Source organism: Bidens hawaiensis, unplaced genomic scaffold (assembly GCF_021521415.1).
Source record: "Bidens hawaiensis isolate Kalapana, Puna unplaced genomic scaffold, B.hawaiensis_p1.1 tig00010251_1, whole genome shotgun sequence".
Classification (NCBI taxonomy): Eukaryota; Viridiplantae; Streptophyta; class Magnoliopsida; order Asterales; family Asteraceae; genus Bidens; species Bidens hawaiensis.
In genome coordinates, this window is record NW_027491776.1 from 579,677 (window position 1) to 602,240 (window position 22,564).

General features: G+C 33.5%; 1 protein-coding gene across 2 annotated transcripts; it reads right to left on the reverse strand.

Annotated features, from left to right (window-relative positions):
• LOC143534614 (uncharacterized) lies at positions 1 to 8,303 on the reverse strand. 2 transcript variants are annotated; one of them, XR_013135575.1, is made up of 23 exons: positions 7,908 to 8,303; positions 5,842 to 6,096; positions 3,744 to 3,868; positions 3,612 to 3,656; positions 3,437 to 3,518; positions 3,289 to 3,357; positions 3,043 to 3,213; positions 2,889 to 2,954; positions 2,718 to 2,786; positions 2,577 to 2,645; positions 2,429 to 2,490; positions 2,114 to 2,356; positions 1,902 to 2,035; positions 1,719 to 1,813; positions 1,613 to 1,651; positions 1,487 to 1,543; positions 1,293 to 1,397; positions 1,144 to 1,195; positions 1,021 to 1,076; positions 878 to 936; positions 686 to 756; positions 495 to 596; positions 1 to 412 (listed from the first exon to the last, which is right to left on the reverse strand). XR_013135575.1 is itself a non-coding variant. In XM_077029062.1 (23 exons), exons 1-22 carry the CDS (start codon positions 8,067 to 8,069, stop codon positions 531 to 533), a joined length of 2,133 nt encoding a protein of 710 aa, XP_076885177.1. In that variant the 5' UTR covers positions 8,070 to 8,302; the 3' UTR covers positions 2 to 412; positions 495 to 530. The 2 variants fall into 2 exon arrangements, 1 of the variants encoding a protein (XP_076885177.1); XM_077029062.1 differs by having other exon boundaries at positions 2 to 412; positions 705 to 756; positions 7,908 to 8,302.
• Positions 8,304 to 22,564: the final 14,261 nt, after the last annotated feature.

Genomic DNA, 22,564 nt, shown 5'->3' on the forward strand with positions numbered 1-22,564 from the left:
TTCAGTTTATTATCTTATTCACATTTCTGGATTACAACAGTTACATAGAATCTCAACATACAAACAAAAACTTATCATGTAAACCTTTGGTTTCTTCACAATTATAGTTTACTACCAATATTAAACATAATACATATTATATATTTATATATTATATATATAATGAGCTTCAGATATTCAGCCCAAAGAATCAAGCAAAGAATCAAGCAATCAATCTTGCTTGCTACTATAACAGCAAACTGCAAACCCAGGCACTCTTTCTCTTTGTATGAAAAATTAATCAAAGAAAAGGTTTCCTCGCTACCCGATTCTTTTTTTTTTCTTTTTTCATTTCAACATCAGGAAATCTTTAAACAAAAAACTTATTACACAGCCGAGGACGATCACCCAATTTTCTTGATTTCAAGCACCACTGCTTCCAATTAATTGTAGTCGGTTAGCCTTAATTGTTATAAAAAAAATATTTTGTAAACAAAGCGAACTAGCTAGTTTACCAGAATATACAGCATTACATCACTCCCACGAGTGTATCAAGCATCAGCTTCGCCTTTCTGCCCACCCTCCCGGCTTGCAATTGCATTAACTCGCTCTTGTAACTGTATTTGACGCAATATAACCAACTTAATATACAAAATTTCGAAAAAAATTGTTTTGAAAAATATTGAGAGGTAAGGATGTAAAATACAAGATCTAAACCAACTCACTTGTAAGTATTTTGACTTTTCGGCAGTCAACTCCTCGGTCAAGGTTGTTAACCTGCATTTGAAAAAAAAATCAAATAAAAAACATGATAACGATATGTCGATGTACATACATACATATATAGACATACATATATGTATATGTATATGAAAGACAGTTTAAATGTTGGTTGAACCTGGATTGTAGCTCAGAAACCTTCGTAAGCAGCAAACGTTCTCTATCAGAAACTTCAACCTGAAAATTTAGTAATAAATTATTTAAAACTAAGCTAATGAAGCATTTGAACTTAAAAGGTAAAATGTGAATTTATTTGCGTACAGATCCATTGTTCTCGGGAGTACGAGGCAGCGGGGGCAATTTCCCGTTTTGAGAAGCTGAAAGAAATCCGAGTTAAAATTTATTCACAACAAAATTGAAAAACCAACGAAGATTTTGACTCACCGTCTGCCACCTCAGCTGGTTGTAAGGTATTCAACAGATTCAAAATAAGATCCTGAGCAAACAAGTAATTAAATTAATAAGAGCATTAACTTCACCATCAATTCAATTTTGTTTTAGAATTTAGAAGTAAATCTGGTGTAATTAATTACCTGTTGAATCGATGTCTGCTGAAAAAGGTTTTGAAGGTGTGGCATTAGAAATGATGAAGGTAAATTACTATGTGCAGAACTGCTAATGTTCTCCCTAGGGATTGGCTGGTAAACAGAAAAAAAAATTAAATTAGAAACACAAAATTTATGAAGTTAGATGATGATGAAGTCGAGTGGGATACAATTATACAAACCATTTTATTTGAATCAAATATCCAGTCACCCACACTTGCAGACTTCCTCAGTGATTCCTATTTTCACATAATTAAGACATTATATTATAATTTACATCTAAACTAATATCAGATTTATCTCCTTACCTGAGGCGACCGTCGTGGGACCGTACATAATGGTATATCCTGAAGCAAAAAACTTAAGTTAGAAACCGTAATTTAGCAGGCCCATTAGCTTTACAATCAATCATACCTTTACAAGATCAAGATCTTCAGATGTAACAGAAAACCGTCCTTTTATTTGCACCAAACTTGCTTTTGATTTTTCATCCAACGATTCTCTGTACCCTGTGAAAAAGTCAAAATATACGCATAACCAACAACTGTTTTTACTTTTCATTAATAAAGAAGGAAACTGTGAGAATAAAAAGAATACCTCCAGTTGGTTTTATTGGAGCAGATAAACTGTTTCCTGAAGCTCGGTTTGGAAGATTCAAAGAACCACTAAAACTGGGCGCTTTTCTTACTTGATGAATTTTATCGATTGCTTGTGAGCTTTCATTATCAGACCTAATTAAAAAAATAAATTAATTATGCAAATCATAAATCTTCATGAAACAAGTAAAGAATTAAAGATAATGATGAAACCTCTCTAATATACGAGTTCTTTCAGATTTGGAATGATTTAAAACCACGCCCGCCACTAGAGGCCCACTTTGTGTTTTTCGGTTTCTTCCTGTTAAAACTCTAGTTTTAGCTTGACTTGAATCTTTATCTGAGGTAGAAGGAGGTTGCTCTGTGTTTGTTCTTTTTGTTTCTAGAATGTTCCCTTTACTACTTTCTGAGGTCTCTCCCTTATTGCTCAGGGATTCAGATGGGACCACCTCATCACTGAAGCAAGATTATAAACGTTAGAAACTAATTAAAAACAACATTAATAAATTAATGAAAACTTGACAAGACCTAGAAACAATCTCGCTTGTGGAATTTAGTTCACCAAGTGTCACCTTTGAATCAGATGCATCCTGAAGCATATCAGTATTTCATTATGATGTACAAATTCAATAATCTCAAAGGGCATAGTTTCATAGTTTGGATGAAATATTATTACATTATTGACAGATGATGAAGCATTTACTTCATCTTCTTTGGTATCTTGATTTTCATCACCATCTTGCATCTTCAAAATTCAAATAAAGTCGGTTATAAAAATACAAGAAGCAATTCTAACAAGATGTATATTGAATAGTACCAAGGATGCTTTAAATTTTAAATCTTGAATGTCAAAGTTCCAGGCACTAACACCTCGCTGATACTCACTCTGGATATCATCATCATAAAAAATAAAAAATAAAAAAATTAGACAGATAATTAGTGTTAAAAAGGAGAAAATTAACTTCATTAACAAAAAAATGCCTCTAACCTGTGATATGGCTTCTTGTTCTGCTGAGGGCATCTTCTTGAGAGCTAGCTGTGCAGCATCTTTAATCTGCACATATTTCGCAAACCATATAAACGCTAAACGGATACTTAAAAAGGTTTAAACATTATAAACCATCAAAACGAGAATTGCATACCTGGAGGGCTTTCACACGGTGCCACAGTGGTGGTAAGTCAGCAAAAAGTTTCTTCACAGAAAGTTCTGGCGGTTTTGCTTGTTTAAAAAAAGAATGTTTTAACAACTTCTCAGCAGTTGGCCTTTTTGTTTGATCTTTCACCAAACACATCGCAACCAATTCTTTAAACGACTGTTAAAAAGGATATAAAGTTTTCATGTTTATGTAAGAATGTAACATTGCATGTTACTACAACTATAAAACTACCTTAGTAAACCGTTTATCGCGATCGTAATCAAGTCCAGGGGGTGCATTTTGAATGGTCATCAAGAGAACCTGTGACACAAAAGAATAATCATTAAAAAGGAACTTATAATAAAATGTATCCGACACCTGAAATGGATATATTCCTAACCTTCATTGGAGGATACTTTGAGAAAGGGGCATGACCATGAGCCAACTCCAGTGCAGTAATTCCAAATGACCAAATGTCAGCCCTGTAAATGATGATTGTAATGTTTTATTACCAAATTGTGATTCTTTGTGCAAAACATAAACAATTTATTAACATATAGATCATCTACACTCACTTGAAATCATATCCACTTCCTGGTTGCAGTACCTCTGGTGCCATCCTGTAACGTAGTATTGAAATTAAGTCATGAGTGATCTCAGAGACTAAAAAAATAACCAAAATACTATTTTAAAGAAAATGTACTAACCAGCAAGGAGTTCCTACAAAAGTATTTCTAGAGCGTTGTCTATCACCTCTATCAAACATACAGGCTGACACACCAAAGTCCCCAAGCTTTATCACCCCATTAGTGTCGAGAAGTATATTTCCAGCCTAGACCAAAATAACATTAAAAAATAAATAACAGCCATAACAGTATTAACAACAATGACCGTACTAACAATAATAGATAAAATCACAAAAGAAGACATATTTCCTATCAATAGTTGACTTAAACTCATGTTATTTGTGACATCACATCGCGTATGTATGATACGAACCGAATCATTAATCAAATGGTCCAAGAAAATAAGAAGGATTCCAGATCAAAAACTAGAGAGAATAACCAGATCAATTCATCATTTTTCATTCATAATTTGATATTAAAACTAGATAGCCTTTTATAGGCAACAAGAAATGAAATCCCTAACCCACGACTAATAACTCTAAAGTCTAAAGTCTAAACTAGACACTAACACTTTGTAAGTTGTAACTAAATAAAACAAACGGAAACATGAAGTAAAATTGGGTGCATGGGCTACGTGTCATGGAGATCATGTGATAAAGGGTATGGCACGTAACATTCCTCGCCTCTTCAAATCGTCCTTGTCCTCAAGGACGGAATGTCGCCATGGCGGTCGCCAGTCGACTCGTCCAAGTGCATTCGGGGATGTAGTAGTGGTGCGCCACTCACGTTGCCTTGATTTGTCTTGTTGTCTTCAACATCTAACCCAAAACTTTGTCGGTATGTATCAGCTATCAATGTTGATTTGGTGATCATATGAACTAAGTGGTTAGAGCCGAATACATACAGTTGAGGGGGTGGTTTTTCAATTTTTGTGACCGTGTCAGTGCCGGTGCAAACGGTTTTGCTAATGCTTTGATTTGTGTTGGCAATAAATGGAATTGAAGGTTAAAAGTAGATGTGGTTTTGGAGCTGTAATGAACGTAAAGTAGGCTTAGCTTGGGTTGAGAACTTATCTTCAATTAAGTTTGCAACACCGTAGGTGTGATGCAAGGTGTAGGGTTAAGAATAGACAACAATTTTGGAGTCCGAGCAGCTGTAGGGGTGGGGAACGGAGGTGATGCTGGTGCGGAAGCAGAAACCGGTGATGGTACGGGAGCAGAAACGGGCGGTGGCGTGTAGGGGTGTGGCGGGCTTCGAACACTGTTCAGATCTGTCGAAGCTTGGGGAAGACGGTTTCAAACTGGGACTCGCATCTCGCAACGGATTCCCTCCATTGACGGAACTCGGGTTTGAATAGTGTTTAAGACTTCAAGTAGCCATGGGTCCGGGGGGGGTCACAGCGGCTCTGATACCACTTATACGAACCAAATCGTTAATCAAGTGGTCCAAGAAAATAAGAAGGATTCCAGATCAGAAATTAGAGAGAATAACCAGATCAATTCATTATTTTTCATTCATAATTTGATATTGAAATTAGATAGCCTTTTATAGGCAACAAGAAATGAAATCCCTAACCCACGACTACTATCTCTAAACTAACCACTAACACTTTGTAAGTTGTAACTAAATAAAATAAACGAAAACATGAAGTAAAATTGGGTGCATGGCCTATGTGTCATGGAGATCATGGGATAAAGGGTATGGCACGTAACAATGTATTATTATTCGTGTATGTGAGTTATATGGGATAAAGTAGATACACGACTAAAAATCTGTGTATTCACATACCTCGTGGCTATATAGGTGAAATTGTTCTGACATGACCGGAGGTATAACACACTCAGAAAAATGACTACCGTTGTGATTATCTCACAATGATAAAAGAAATTTGCCAAAAAAAAGGTAATAAGAGATCCTAAATTTGACATAAGGCGAACAATAAATTTTCTCTCTCATTACAAAAGAGTGAAAGTTCTATCTTCAAAAACCTAGTAGTTAAATAGACAAAAAAGAGTAAATAAAGATCCCACGTTTAAATTCTTATATTCGTAAATAATGCATATTCACTCTTAAATTAATCAAAATGTTAACTTTCACTCGCTTTGATGAGAGAGAAAAAAGTTCAATAACAATATAAAAGTAGGAATAATAAAAACAAAAGGAAGAGAAATCTAGTGACCTTAACATCACGGTGTATGTGTCCATGTTGATGCAAATACTCCAAAGCCTTAAGAGTCTCTTTGAGAATCGAGGCAATAGCTGATTCTTCGAAGCCATCTGGATATGCTGATTTCATAAGATGTAGACATGAACCTTCTGCCATGAATGGCATAACAACCCAAAGATTTTGGTTGACAACAAATGAACAAAATGCTTTTATCACGTTAGGGTGATCTATCAAACTCATTGTTTGTGCTTCCCTTCGAATATCATCCTGTAACAGTCCATACACAAGTTATACTCATCACCAAATTCCACTACATGTGTACTTCTGTTATACATCTCTCATGATGTATTCAGGGGTACAGTTTCTGTTGGCTTGGTTTTAAAAGGCGTGTTGTGATCCAATGCGTTTTGATCTTAAAAGCCAATGTGTGAATATGTGATGCCCGAAGCGTGCAAATCACGTATGTGAGGCATTTGTTATTGAAAAAATCTAAAAAAAAAATTATAGATAATATTTGAGCTTGTTTAACTTTTAAACACTGAAATATAAGATATTCCCATCATCTTTGGCCAGATTGGTGCAATAAGTAGTCAAGTTTGTTTAAAAACCTACCGCTTAATTGATGGACAGATAACAGATTTGAAAAAACTCAGATCAATTGCAATCGATGGTCTAACTTGTTTAAATATTGGTCAGCTGCATAAGGTGCCATGTTACACATAAGATCGTATCAAACCACATCATGGAACCGCATCACGCGATGCGATTTCATCACTGCATCATGAATTCATGTGATTTTAAAATCAAGCCTGTTGATTTTTGATATTTGTATATATGTGGTGAGCATATGTGTAACATTTAACTGAAGTACTTTTTTCTATATAATCATTGTGTTTTATCAAGGAAAAATAAATGGAATTTTTTTTATCTAAGGGCGTACCCGGTGCACTATGCTCCCGCATTTGTGCAGGGTCTGGGGAGGGGCTAGATCGCTTCGCAATCTGATGTATGCAACCAAAAGCATCATAATAAAGAATCTTTAATGACAACGATCATGTTTTTATATTCTATTGTAATTTAAGGAAGACACATTGATACTTACCATGGAAAATTTAAAAAAGCCTCAGGTGTTATATATGAGAAACAATATAGTTGTCAAATTTACCCCAAATCACCTAAACTTAATAAAGTGAATCAACTACAACCCCTGTGCTGTTAGCCCCAATCTTTATACAGGAAATGCTTCTGTACTAGAGCAAGCTCAAAGGACAAATATCGCAGATCACAAACAAAATTATGTAAACTTTAATGCCTTTAGACATCTACTTTGACTAGAGCAAATAAAAATGTACAATTTAAGCAAAATTAAAATCCCCTCTTCCTAAAAGAAACCGATGCACTTCGACTTCCTTCCGATATCAAATGCCCCAAGTTTCAAGTTCTAGATCGATTCAATTCTACAAATTTGAAAACAATAACATTGAGCTTCATACCATCAATTCAATCCTATTCCCGCATTCGATCACAATGCCAAACTGGAATCGAAAACAACTCCGCTTTAGCAGAACAATAAAATGCCCTAGGTTTATTTATGAGAAACACTATAGTTGTCAAATTGATCCCCAAATCACCTAAACTTAATAAAGTGACTCAACTACAACCCCTTTGCTGTTAATTTCTGTACTAGCAGATCATAAATAAAACTAAGTAAAACTATAACACATATTTTAACACCTAGTTTGACTAGAGCAAATAGAATCTGCACAATTACGCGAAATTAAAATTCCCTACGAGCTTCGACTTCCGATATCGAATGTCCTAAGTTTCAAGTTCTAGATCGATTCAACTCTACACAATTTGAAAACAACCGCATTGAGCTTCACACGACCGATTCAATCCTATTCGATAACAAACCGGAATCGAAACCGGTTGCCGCTTCCAATTGAATCAAATAGGAACAAAATGCCCTAGGTTTTAGCTAAACTAACAAACTGAGGAGTTATTGGATGAATAGCAGATTAATAAGTAATGAAATTATTATTATTATTACAATTATTATTAATAAGTAATAGTAGTACCAGATTGCTGTTGATGCGTTCGAGATCCATAGACTTGACGGCGACGACGTCATTGGACGGGAGATAGATCGCGCGGTAGACGGTGGCGCTAGCGCCGTAACCGACTTCTTCTAGAAGGTTGTAATCGTCTGGATTGGTGGTGTAGGTGTGTCCTCCTCCCATGGATGGTGAATAATAATAATAATAATAATAATAATAATAATAATAATAATAATTAGACGGTGGTGATCTGAAAAGAAGTTGACGGCATGGACTGACTAACTGTGAAGATTGAACAACAATAATAATACTAATAATAATAAATCTTCGAAGCTGAAATCAAATAGTTGGATGGATATTAGATTTGATTTTTATTTTTATTTTTATGTTTATGTTTATTTGCACACTGACTCACTCCGATCACCCTCCCGTCCCGGGGTTTCACGTCAGAACTCCCACTATTATTATTATTATTATTTACCGATTATTATTATTATTATTATTTACCGATTATTATTATTATTATTATTATTATTATTATTATTATTATCCCCTTTTTTACTCTCGGTCATTTTGGAATTTAGACTTTGCCCCATGGTAGCTACTAGCTACTAGTAACTAGAGTGCTAGACTTGTATTTGTTTTACTTTTTTTTTCTTTGAACACGACTTGCACTAAAATAAAAATAAAAAATAAAAGTAGGGGTATTTATAAAACTGAAAAAACCGAATCAGAATCGAAAAACTGAACCAAAACCAAAAAAAACTGGATTAAAATCTGGCGGTTCGGTTTAAAACTTTAGCAAAAACCGAAATATTGGTTTTGGTTCGGTTTTGTATTATGTTAAGAACCGAAAAAACCGAACCAAAAAATTGAATAACTATAATATCTTAACCCTAAACATTTAAACAAAATCTACCGATGGCTATTTGTTTATTTTAACATATGATTAATAGCAAATATGTTTTGTTTCTACATACGATTAATGACTAATAATGCTAGTATTTTTAGTTTTGATTTTAAATGTATCTTTTATTATTTTTTAATATTTTAGGTCAAAAAGTTCGTTATTCTATTAATCATTAGTTTATAGCAAAAAAATTGTCCAATTTCAATATCTTGGGTCAAGTTTGTTTTGCCAAAAAAGTTTTGGCTCGATTAGCAAAACCGAAAAAACCTCATCCAAAACTGAACCGAACCCAAAAACCGAAAACCGAAACCGAAAGGTTTTAAAAAATCATAAACCCGAATGTTTGGTTTTCGGTTTTAGTGAAAAATCGCATCGAACCGCACAACACACACCTCTAACTAAAAGGAAAACTAGCAAGGTGCTAGAGCCGAGAATGATAACAAAGTTTCACAAGGAAAGATGCATCAACCGTTCCAATACAAAGATTTGAAATAAGACTTATTTTTAATCCAAAGAAAGCTTAAGGATTTGATGTCTTTTGTTACTCGTAGTCATGATTAGTCCATGTGTCACTTTTCTCTTCTTTTTACATAATGGTATTGTTATTGTTCATGAGCTCGTTCGCATCCAACGTGACCGGTGGGATGCTTCCAAGGAAAAGTTTGTGCGTGTTTATCTTTGAATTCGTCTTATGTTTTGGATGAACAACTAGTGAGATATGGACTAACGGGTGTGTTTGTGAGTGTTCTTGAATTAGAGAAGATCTTTAGATATTGTTTACAGTCCTTAACCCTTCATATTTTGTTTACATATTTATAGAAAAGCCTCACTAAGAAAATGAGGCTCTTGATAGATGCTTTCTTTACAAGTAGCATTGTTCACTACAATCACAGGAAAAAGCTCGTTAAACGGCTATCAGGGCACTCCAACGTTCAAGTCATTTTAGGGTCGAAGGTATTGTTCGGGTATCATCATCATGCGCATTATTATAGTGATAAAATAAAGAGACCTAACACATTGGAGTTTAATCCTACTATATGGGTATCTCTACAATAATGAAACAATGATCATTGTCAATTTCAAATTATTAGGTACATGTATACACACACATAAATATGACTTATGTGAATCCGAAACTTATTCTATCAATCAAATATTATTTTCCTTATTTCATGAAATCAAGTCCCGTTATGATTAAGTTTAAATCGAAGTTACGATTAGTGGGTGATCAGCTAATCGAAAATCTTCATCGTTTCCTATCTAACATGATTCCAAAGTGTATCAAATTCAACATATTGGTAATAATAATTCCTTAAAAACTCAAAAGACAACCAAGTTATTCATTTCATTTACCATTTATTCACTTTCTTCCCTCAATCATGCTCAATGGTGAATTTACCCCAAAGTTATTATCTAATCTTGCAACCCTATGTTACGTTTTATTATATTTTGGTTCATCTTCTTTCTAACTAATACAACGCATAATCATTCATCAAATGAGTAATTATCAATATAAAACGTGAGACTTTAGATTTATATATTATCAAAGTGTTGGGATGTTCCAAGTTGTGTGATTTTGTACCTTAAATATGCATATTCCAACTTATAACAAGAACTTGTTAATTAATCGAATAGTTATAGACGTGAGCCAAAGTAGTCTAAAGCATCACTCACATCCATATTTCGGTTTTTAGTATTGATATGTACGTAATGATCAACGGATAGAATATATACTTGTATCAATTCCAATAGACGTATAATTTAATTAAGGTACTTTGATATTAGTTAAGAAAACTTTTTAATGTCTTTTACTACAACATAAACATCATAACATAAATGGCCACGATGTTAAAGAAAGAAACTAGTTTTAAAACGTATGCAAGTAATGGTTGTTTATTGGATAATAATATAATAGTAATTCGGGAAACACATTGTCACCAAATACCTTACGCGTATCAAATTTCAAAATAATGTTCTTAGTGAGAAATCTTCTTAAAGTTATGATATAATTCAATTACCAACTTAATTGCTCATTTTAGAATATGAATGTTATAATATCTGGTGTCACAAGTTTAACTAAGAGTGTTGCTAAACGTACCCCTCCTTACATCCATTTTACTAAATATACTCCCCCCCCCCTCCCCCCTTAAATTATTAGATAAATTACTATTACCTCCTAACATTATTTATATACTTATTAGTCCCTACAACATTTTTTTCACTTAATAATCTATACTACATATATCAAATAAAAAACTATCAAGTATTACTATTAATTTATTTTTTTAGTATTAATATTGTAAATATTTATAATATCTTTTTTATATTTTAATAGTATATATATTTATAATATCCTTATTTTACCTCTTTATCTTTTACAAAATAAATCCAAAACTCGAAAACCTAAAACCCTAAACCTTAACCTCGAAACCCTAAACCCGAAACCCGAAACCCCAAAACCTAAACCTTAAACCCTAAACCCGAAACCTGAAAACCTAAACCCGAACCCTAAACTCTAAACCCTAAACCCGAAACTCGAAATCATAAAAAAACTCAACTTGTAAAAAAAAATAATATGAAATCCTTATTTTGTGCTAATTTGGTAATTATATAATTTCAAGGGTTAATATGAAAGTTGGTTTTTCCAATGGAGATGGGGTATGCCAAGTAACCACGGGGGGTACATTTAGCCTAACCCTTTAACTAATTCACTCATATGGACAAATTGGTTACAAATGAAAGATTGAGGGTAGATTTGACATTAACCAAAATGCTTTAGCCTATTAAATTATTAATGATAATTAATCTCAACGTCGTTATATACAAGGATCAAGAAAATTTATGGAGTTATGGTTAGGTTTTAAGAAGATTAGAAAAGTGCCCGCGCGATGCAGCGAGAAACTGGAAACACATAATTTGATAATCATGTAACAAATGTTTGGGTGTTCATTATTTCGTTTAAAACCGTGAGATCATTCACCAGTTTGGTTTCATGGTTGAAACCGGAGGTGGCCGTACATATTGAAATATTAATTATTTACTTATTTAGTATTAGATATAATATATATTAGACATAGTTAAAATATAGTTAACCACAATTTTATTTAATACGAGCAAACTCGTTTATTACAACTTTAATTCATCCAAATTTCCAGTGGTTTTTTTATAATTTTTGTTCTTGTTATTATTTCGTCTTTTATTTATTCTAATAAGATATATTATTTATATGACCAAAGTTGTCACACCCCCGTCTAGGGCCTAGGAGCGTGACTCATAAGTTGGTATCGTAATTGTAAATAAATCGGAGTTGCGTTAATTTGCGGAAGACTTATAAACTTTAAGGATCGAAAATGTAATATTTATATATAACAAAAGACGGGAGTAAAACACCCGTTTAAGTTAACAAAATATTTATGTGTTTATAATTACAAACTATCATATTAAGTTAAGTTTTACAAAAGAAATCCGAGCCATCGGATTTATATAAATAGCACTTCGATACTCCAAGCGTTAAACTTGTTCACCTGCAAAATGTAAGAAAATACGTCAGCAACGAATGCTGGTGAACACGCTGACGCAAAATAATTCTTTTACTTTATTACCCCTCGAGACTACGCCTGCCTCGGCCCAACGTGGCTTAGGAATAACAAAGTCAAATAACACATTATAAACCAAAGCCTCTATACTAGGTCACCTCAGCAAACACCGCAGCGTTCGACTTAGTTAAGTACCCGTAAATATACACATAAGGTCGTACTCCCTGCAGGAGAGCATCCTACGACCAAGGGTGGTGCGATCATGCCCATACATCGCATAGTACCACCTATGCAAGGATCCAGACATACGTATACCACAGCCTGAGGGCTAGGTTCATACCCATAGTTATAACGGTTTTAGGAACACATAGTTCCTTGTAAACAATTTCATATAACAAGTTTGACTCATTTGAAAACAAGTTTAAAATATTTGGGGGCGTATTCCCCTTATCTCTTTAAGATCAGCTTCACTCACCGTCCAAGGGTCTTTCCCTTTCTTTATCTCGCACCTATAGTATGAGTATAAATATTTGTTAGTCGGATACACGATCCAGCTTAAGACCTTTAGTCTTATATCTCAATCCTCGATTGAACCTTTAGTTCAATTCTTTATTTACTTAAAAACTTCCAGTTTAAAAGTAAATTATAAACCTTTAGTTTATATTGAAAACCCGACGTTTCTTCTTCTCCAAGAAACGTAATCTTTTCTTTTATTATTTAAGAATACTCTTTATTCATTAAATAATATTCTCATAACAAAGAATATATACATATATACTTACACACATATATATGTTATCACAATATTCAACAATCATACTTTCATTTGTTTCTTTGTTATGTTTTCTTTTCTTTTCTTTTATCGAGGCATCGAGTATAACCTCGGCTTAAGGCTTAAGCCTTGAATAGAATATTGAATTATATTGTATTCATTATTACGTCTAACCTTAGTGGCGTATCGAAACTCTAGAGAAATAAGAAGCACTCCGACGCCGCTTTACTTTTCTCGATCAACTTTGATATGCCAACTTCAACACTTGTCAGCATGTCTTTCGGGACTCTTTGCCATTACAACAACGCCTTTTTGATGAATGAGGGTGGAGGGTGGCACAAACTTTAAGGAATCGTTGGCACACAATTTGAAGGTTCGAGACACGCTTATCGAGGAAACGAGGCACGAATTTTGAGGTATTCTAGTGAGAGAGTAGAGAGATGTAGGAGCTGTTTTGGTGTGCAGAAATGGAATGCCCTTGGCCGTTATTTATAGGCAAAATTTGGGCTCCCGTCGCGGTACGCGATGGGTACCTAAACAGACCTATCGCGTACCGTGATATAGGTATGTAGAGTCTCACCCATATAGACCTGCCACGTGTTGACACGTGGCAGTCGCCGCGACACGTGGCGGCAGTGTTGCCACGTGGTGACACGTGGCAGCAAATAGACCCACCGTGTGCCACGTGGCACATGTTGTCAAACACCCCATCGCAGTACCCGATGTGAGTCTCTTCTGACTCATCGCGTAGCGCGATGGGTCAAGAAACCAGAATTTTCATTTTTAACCCTCAAGTTTGGATTTTGGCAATTTTAGTCCCTAGACTTTGGAAAGTTGATACTTTGAACTCGAAATTTTCACGTTGTTACAAAAATTATCTTTATTCATAGTATGATTATCTTAATAATGTATTAGTTGATGATTAGTTTGAAGTGAAGGTATATGCAAATTAATAATTTTTGTTTTAAATTTTTAAACTCAATTTTTTTTATCAAAGTACAAACTAAATCAAAACTTAATCGTTGGTAATGGTTCGGTTTAGTTGGGATTTATTTAGAAACAGTTTAGTTTTGGTTTTTGACGACAAAAAAAAAACGTGTAATGTTGACTCATTGTTTAATTAAAAAACCATCAAAAGCAAACCGGACACACTTTTGCATAATTTTTTTTACTTCGAAAACTATAACAATACGATACTCAAATTAAAGATAATAAAATGCTCGTTTTTATGATGCCATTTATTTTAAAAAAAATTAACGTATGAAAAAGTTATGACCGTTTAAAAACCATGGGGGTAGTTGGGTTAAAATGAAAATGAAATAATATATATGTAAAAGACCAAGGACCAATTGTGTAATTTTAAGGGATTAAACTTGTAATTATTTTGAAGACACATGAGATTTGATGTTACAATTGTCACACCCCGACCAAAGGCGGCGAAACATGCCGGGGTGCAACGTGATTGGACAAATACATAAGACACTATCTAAAGTGACAATATTTATTTAACTCGTTTTATTTCAACAAATCAGATAAACAACACATCTCGTTCACACAAACAAGTTGAATACAAGTAACATTTATATTGTTCGTTTTACTAATATCCTAAAGGTCTTGGTAACGTTTTCATCAAGTCCTCGAGTCAAGTCAAACCTGTAACATTTCACAAAATAAAGTTTGTCAACACAAAGGTTGGTGAGCAATTCATAAGTTTGAGCATATAAGTATATAGTAATAAAAAGCCACAAAACTTGTATACAAAACAATAAATAAAAGCAACAACTTGGATAAATTGACAATCGCTAATAGAATTACGTTAGTGCCACCTAGCTACAAGGGGTTGCCAAGTAGTCTAGGATTTAATAGAATATCGTTAATTGCATTACGTTAACGACACCTTGCTACAAGGGGATGCCAAGTAGTCTAGGATTTATAGATTCAACCAACCGAAAGCGATAAACACATAGACATATAGCATAGAACACCAAATCAAGCAAGTATTTAAGTAATGTATACAATCACGTTTGTGGGTTTAAGATTCAAGTAAATAAAGCATTTAGTTTGATAAGTATGAAATGTCACCCAAAACGGAAGATGGAAAAAGGGGTATGAAAGTACTCACCTCGATTGACGAATCGGGAAATAATAAATGATCGACAATTAGAAAGCTTGTAAACGAAACGAACGAATCCGACTTGAAAGCTAATTGAAAACGAATAAATAAAATATATTAATGAACTTGAACTTTAGTTGAAATTACATTGAAACATTGGACGAGACGGTTCGGTTGTTAATCGGGTTACCGGTTAGTTTGTTAATGATTAGGGACTCGTACTAAATTTATAATTTAAAATAAAATTATTATTTTATTAGGCTTTTAAATAACTAACCAATATTAAATAAAAACGAGACATGTTTAAATTAAGAGTCCGATTTAAAAATGAATTGATAATAAAGTTTATAATAAAATTATTAATGATAATGATAGTAATGATAATAATAAATCTAAAAAGATATGATAGATGGATATATATATATACATGTATTTATATATGTATATATATAGATATGTATAAGATAAAGATGATAATAATAATAACAATAATTATTATTATTAATAATAATAGAGTATAGTATATATATATATATCAATAATTATTATTAATAATGCAAGTAATAATAGTTATAGGGTAAAAGCTTTGGTATTAGTTGAAGTGTTGTTGATAAGAATGATAACAGTAATAAATAATATTAATAGTAAATAATAATACCACCCTCGGTGTCGGTTCGAGTTCTAAACGAGCTCACAAAATAAATATAATAATATTATTGCTAATAATAAATTATGAAATATAATTTTAATATATAACAATAATATGATCTTTAAAAGTAATATTAACAACTTTAATATTTATAATAACAATAATACTAATACTAATAATAATAATAATAGTAATAATAATAATAATAAAATAGTATTAATAATTTTAAAAATAAGTCTTTTATATTATATGCATATATATATATATCTAATTATAATAATAATAATAGTGATAGTAATATTTAATAGTAACAAAATTAATTAAACCTAAAATAATAATATAACATTTATATGTATATTTATTTTTAAACATAAATCCAAGACCGATTTTAAGCGGTTAGTAACCCGGGTGTATTCCGTCTTAGCTAACCGAAACCGATGTTCATCTTATCCTCAATTTAACACAACACCAATATTCATCCAACCCGTTTCGAAGTATTTAACCAAAAAATATAACCGATATTAACCAACCAATTATTAACAATTTATATCCGACAAATTGATATACGAAAAACTAATAACACTAAACTGAAATTTCCTTACCTATCATACGTTCATATGACCGGAAAGAGAGAGCGACTGAGAGGGAGAGAGAGCGCGGCTGAGAAAGGGTGTGAGTGTGAGAGAGAGATACGAGAAAGAGAGAGAGAGCTGCGAGAGAGAGAGAGAGAGAACAACGGCGAGAGAAAGAAGAGAGGAGGGGAAGATAGAGAGAGCTGTGGTGCCAAAGCCGGCCGCCGGAAAAACGAGCCGAGGAGGGGAAAGAAGGAGACGGCTGATGTGCGTGTGTGTTAGGGTTAGGGTTAGTGGGCCGGAGGTCAAGAGGGAGTAGGGTGGCTGTAGTGCCGTCGCCGGAGGTGGTGGCCGGCAGGGTGGCGGCGGCGGCCGGAAAACAAGAGAGAAAGAGGGAGGCTGAGTTTATGATGTTAAGGGTAGGGTTAGGGTTTTGGGTTGGGTATATATGTAGGCATATTTTCATAACAGCCCCCTCAAGTTTTAATGAATGTTTAAAGCGAGCTTAAAGGTTTGTACAACTCGTAACGACTTTACGAAAATCGTTTTGAACTCCTTATGATTTTCTTAACGATAGTATAACATGACAAACATCGGTTTATTTATGGTCGAGGTATATTATAATATTGTATAATAAATAAATAAATAAATAAGGTTCTAAAATGTTGAGTCGGGTTTGCAATATGAAAGTTTACAAAATGAATATAAATTGAGACTCAAATTTGACGAATGTCACAACAATGATATTTGTGCCCCTTATTAATGTCGTACCTCATGCATATTTTGTTGTAAATTACTTAAACAAAAACGTCTTAATTTGTCCATCAATGGTATATTATATATAGTACTAGACGGGTGCCCGCGCGATGCATCGGGTGTTTGAACCTGCTAATCACGTACAAATATAGGTGTTTATGGTTCGGTTAAAACCTTGAAATCATTTAAATCGGTCATTGGTTTGACTTCTTTTTTCTTTTTCTTTTTTACTTTCGGTTTGTTGGTCGGTTTCAAAATTTTCAAAACGTAGTGAACGGTTGGTTCGCGGTTTATATCGGCAACCGGCCATATGAAACCAGAAAACACTGTAAATTAACCTAATTGCAATATGATTCCTTTTGTATTCTTTGTTGTTATTATTTCACGTCCTAGATTTTCCATTAATATTTATCATTTATATGGCTAAAATTATCATTTTTTATTTATGATCATCTCAAGTATCATATTATGCTGGTTTTTAGTTAAAATTGGTGGTACATTTAAATTATTAATTATTTTAAACTAAATTTATTATTAAAGTTTAAACTGTGAAACCAAACTGGAACCAGGACGTTAACAACGATTCGGTTTCAACTTTCAATGGTTGAGTTTGGTTTTGGACGACAAAAAATCAGTATTAACGGTTAGACTCACAAGTTTAACTTAAAAACCATCAAAACCGACACTGAACACCCCTACGTAACATATTAATTTATTTAAAATGAAAAAAAATTACAACAATATCATATCCAAATTAAAGAGAATAAAATGCTCGTTTTTATGGTGCAATTTGTTTATAAAAATATTAACGTATGAAAAGGCTATAGTCGTTTAAAAATCGTGGGTGAGAAGTTAGTTTGCAAGTTAAATTAAAAACATAATATGGTAAAAGACGAGGGACCAAACTTGTAAGTTGAATGGATTGTGTTTAAAAGACATGTTTACCCTTACTAACGCATGTACCTCATGCTTTAAATGTTATAAATTACTTAAAAATGTGTGTCTTAATTTACCATTGTTTGGTGTATTATATATAGTATAGATAGATATAAATATACTTTTATTGCATATTAACATCTAGTCAACTAGTCATATAAGTCACCTGCTCTATCAAGGTTTGGGTCCATAATGGGCCTGATCTAAGGTTGTCCCAGAGGAACAAAACGTGTGGATGATGGATGTATGAGTCATTGAGTCTAGGGGTGTTAATAGAATAATAGTGTCGGGTTGTCAGGTTGGGGTTAACGAGTTGACGGCTTAAATGTATAACCTGAACCCGACCCATATTATTATTGGTGATAAGGATTTCAATCATAACCCACACATATAAATTCGGGTCGACTCTAATACGACCCGTTTAACTTATTTATTAAAAAAAATTAAAAACAAAATGATATTATTTAAAGTCTGGTAGAATAAATGAATAACATGAATATGCTTTTTTAAAAATTATTAAAAATCTTGAAAATACAAGTGTATTTTTAGAAAAATGAAAAAGAAAACAGAAATAAAATATAATTATACAATTATTTTTAAATAGTTAAAAGGGTTAACAAATCAACCCATTTTTATATGGGTGAACTGGAACCTGATCCGTTTTTTAAACGGGTCGTGTTAGTTGACCTGATCCCAACCCATTTTTTAAACACCTTTTCTTCATATCGGGTTTGGGTCGTGTCAACCATTGACGCCCTTATATATATTTGTATATATGCATGTACATTGGCGGACCTAGCTCTTTAGAATGGGGGGCTACCGCCCACCTTAAATTATTTTTTTTAGTGTTGTTTTTATGTGAATATCCCGATCGCCCCACTTAAAATTAGTGTTAAGTTCCGACGTCGTCTCCCAAGAAAATAATTTCTGGGTCCGCCAGTGGTATGTATGTGAATTGTGTAGTAACAACTTTGTATCTTAAAAACCAAGTATTGATGTACTTTTACCAAGCTACATATGAGAATCCCACTTATAGACGTTTGAACTTGTGTGATATAAATGAATACAAAGAAAAATGTTAGAATATAAAATAACGAACCACACTTTGTGGGGTTAAGACTTTAGTATATATTCTTTATAAGCTAAGCTACTTTGGAAAATAGAATATCATAATCAAGGAACACGAATTTTGATCACTTGGCATTTGTAACCTTCTCTTTTGGATGGTTGCGAGATTCCAAAGTCTACTATCTACCAAAATATCTTTAAACCTTAGGTGACGTTTTTTCAATCTCGACCTCTGATTTTATTCTATATCTGTAACGTCAGTATCGCTATAGAACATATATTAAAAAAAGGCAATGTAGAAAGTGGATTTCCCTTTCGGTACAAGAACTAAAAAGTAACGAAGCTGTCTTTTATATATAAAAAAATCATTTTTTTAGTTTACATAGTATTTTAAGACCTATGTGTTTAAGATATAAGGAACACAAGCATAAAAAGTATGTTATGAGGCTACTTTTTTTTTGAGCTTGAAAACTCACAGCTTTTGTGTTGGTTTATATGGGAGGGTATAAATGAATTTTGTCGAGCCTACTCTCGATCTCGTTTAAGTTAAAAGGGTTTAAAAGTTAGTTTGTTCCGTTTCAAGTTGTATATCTAAAGCCGGAGATCTAACTTCTAAGTTCATTTGCAAGCTTTATTTTGGTATGGGCTCAAGTTCTTTGTTATTTATCTATGAGTTCTTTGTTATTTATCTATGACTGCTTAAACTTCAAAAAGTTCGTGGCTCGAAGCTCGTGGCTCGCTCGAATAAAACTTGCTAAAAAACTTGATTTGAAACAACCTAAGCTGAGTCTTACTTTTGTAACCAAGCCAATATCGTCCCAAGCTCAGTTTGCGTCATGGCTCAGCTCGTTGACTCGATCTGTGACTCGTTAACTTCAAAATCAAGCTCGAGCCTAGCTGAGCTGTCTCGTTTAATTTCAAGCTCGAGCTCGAACCTATCTTGGCTCGATTCGTGAACACCTCAAAATTGTTGTTACATAGTTATAACATAAAATAGCATATATTCCATTATTTTCTACCGTAATTTTATATAATATTTAGTACATCAACTACAATTAAACATGACTTGAACTTCTTTAAATTCGGCTCATTTTTTAATAAGTCCATCTCAAATAGTTTACGCGTAGTTTGTGTTGTTTACGGACTCCACTACGTTATCGACCATTGCGTCGAGTTGACTCTATCATGAATATTAGGCATAAAAATGATATTATAAAAGAGATCCGGCACCACCCTGAACCCCCTTTTGTCGATCAGCTTCCATAAGTCCACCATATTTTTAATATTTAGTGCAATTGGTATAAACTATATCTTGAACACAAAAAGGTATAACTAAATTTGTTTACTTCTAAAACCTTCACATATGTAATCACATACGTACTCCAACCACGTAATAGTATTACTGTAAAATGTCAATGATCCTTGGCTCAGCTGCGAATGCTAGCTGAGTTAAGTGTGATGTAATGAAGATGTACCAAGTTTGAACCACACATGTGGCGAAAGTTTTACCCGAACCTTCATATGGTCCTGGTTCAATTCCAATATTATGATGTTGGTAGGAGATAACACTTGTGTTCTAGGATTTAAACTTACCTAAGATGAGTTGTATGACGGCGATAATTTTTTTAGAGGAGAACCCAAATAGCCTAGTCTGACTAAAACTTTTCTAGAAATAGAATAGATGTTCAAAATAATCCCCAAAATGGCCTAACAATAACGTCGCATCCGACAAAATTTCAACACCGTCCGTGTAACATCCTAAAATTTATAATGTTAAATAAAGAAAGTTACGTTTAGTGATTTCGCGGTATTAATTAATTAATGTCGAGTAAAGAACGGATCATGGACTTAGATTAATTAAGATGGGTTAAATGAGAATGGGCCTTAGGTCCATGGGCTTTAAGGGATATAAATATCCCTTAAACCAACCTAAAACCCTAAACCCTCATTTTATTTCCATCATAATCTCTACACACTCAAAAACACACACATACACTACACCATATTCGGCCGAGAGAGAGAGAGACATCCGAGACCAAGAATCAAGCCGACCATTATTAGATCTTCAATGTACGAGATAACCAAGCAAACCGCGACCACACCGAACGTATAAAAGGTATGTTCTTGACCTTTAAATGTTTTAATTAACTCTGATATTTAGAACTGCGTTTATGAGTAAATCCAACACGAAAGTAGGACTACCGGTAACAGGGCCTTACAGTCCGACAGAATTCGTGGACCTTTAAAATCGCGCCACGTGTCAACGTATTAATGGATCCGACGGAATTTTTCATCTTCTACCTCTTAAATTCTAAATCCCTATCTCCATATTTCTTATTTCTACACAAAACCAATCAAATCCATATTGTAAATAATTAGTTTTATGAGGAGAACACAACCATAGTGTTTAATTCACTATATTACTCAAAATCATAAACCCCTGAATTGAAAATCTATGTTTCGACGGACAAATTTAACCGTCGGATCCAACGGAAGCATTAATTGAACCGTCGGATCCGACTGTTTATTATTACGTCACCTAGAACACGAATCCGTCGGATAGCTTAGAAAAACGTCGGATCCGTCGGAAAATTTGAACACGTGTCAACATCTAATAAGCTATATCAATCCGTCAGATCAATTCTTGTTTCTGTCGAATTTGACGGATTGTTAGGCCATTTTGGGGATTTTTGAAAACCTAGGCTATTTCTGAAAAGTGTTAGTCAAACTAGGCTATTTGAGGAATTTGCCCTTTTCAGAGTCCCTCAACAACCAATTACATTAAAGTTGTTACAAAAACATAATATTATTATTAATTATATGGTTGATAAAAAAAAAACTCATCGGATCATTGTTGTAATTAGCAGAAATAGCAATACCAAATGTCCACAAGACAAGACATCTTTGATGTTAAAAGACACAACTCTATCTATTGATCATTAACGTGTTGGGACAACTAAAGTAATAATTCAAGTGTGGATAGCAACGTCTCGTTTTGATGTCCTTGTGACACAACAATAGTGTCATCGGATAAGTCCAAAGATATTCACGAGGCTTGTCCTAAGTCGTCCGATATTTTCAAACCTCTTAATCTTTGCAAGGACCATGATTTTGTGGGTTTTTTTTGGATAGTATGACTTTTATAAATATTTATATTTATATTTAGATTTATATGAAATGCTAGTTGGTGATGGAAAATGGTGTCATCTTGTTTAGTTGGCTGACTCTTATTTTGGTCGGTGTTCGTTATTTTAATCGAACTCGAAAAATTGTTGAATTTGATGTTCAAATCAAAATGCAAACCAATCGAATCTAGATTTCTTGTCAAATATGATTTTATGATTTGATCTGAGTTAGAATTCTAAT

Excerpts from the sequence above, each read along its gene's own strand:
- LOC143534614 (XM_077029062.1), bottom strand. The coding sequence starts at position 8,069 with ATGGGAGGAGGACACACCTACACCACCAATCCAGACGATTACAACCTT. Across the intron at positions 2,646-2,717 it reads TAAAATTTAAAGCATCCTTG|ATGCAAGATGGTGATGAAAA; the intron begins GTACTATTCAAT and ends TGAATTTTGAAG. Across the intron at positions 1,077-1,143 it reads ACCAGCTGAGGTGGCAGACG|CTTCTCAAAACGGGAAATTG; the intron begins GTGAGTCAAAAT and ends GATTTCTTTCAG.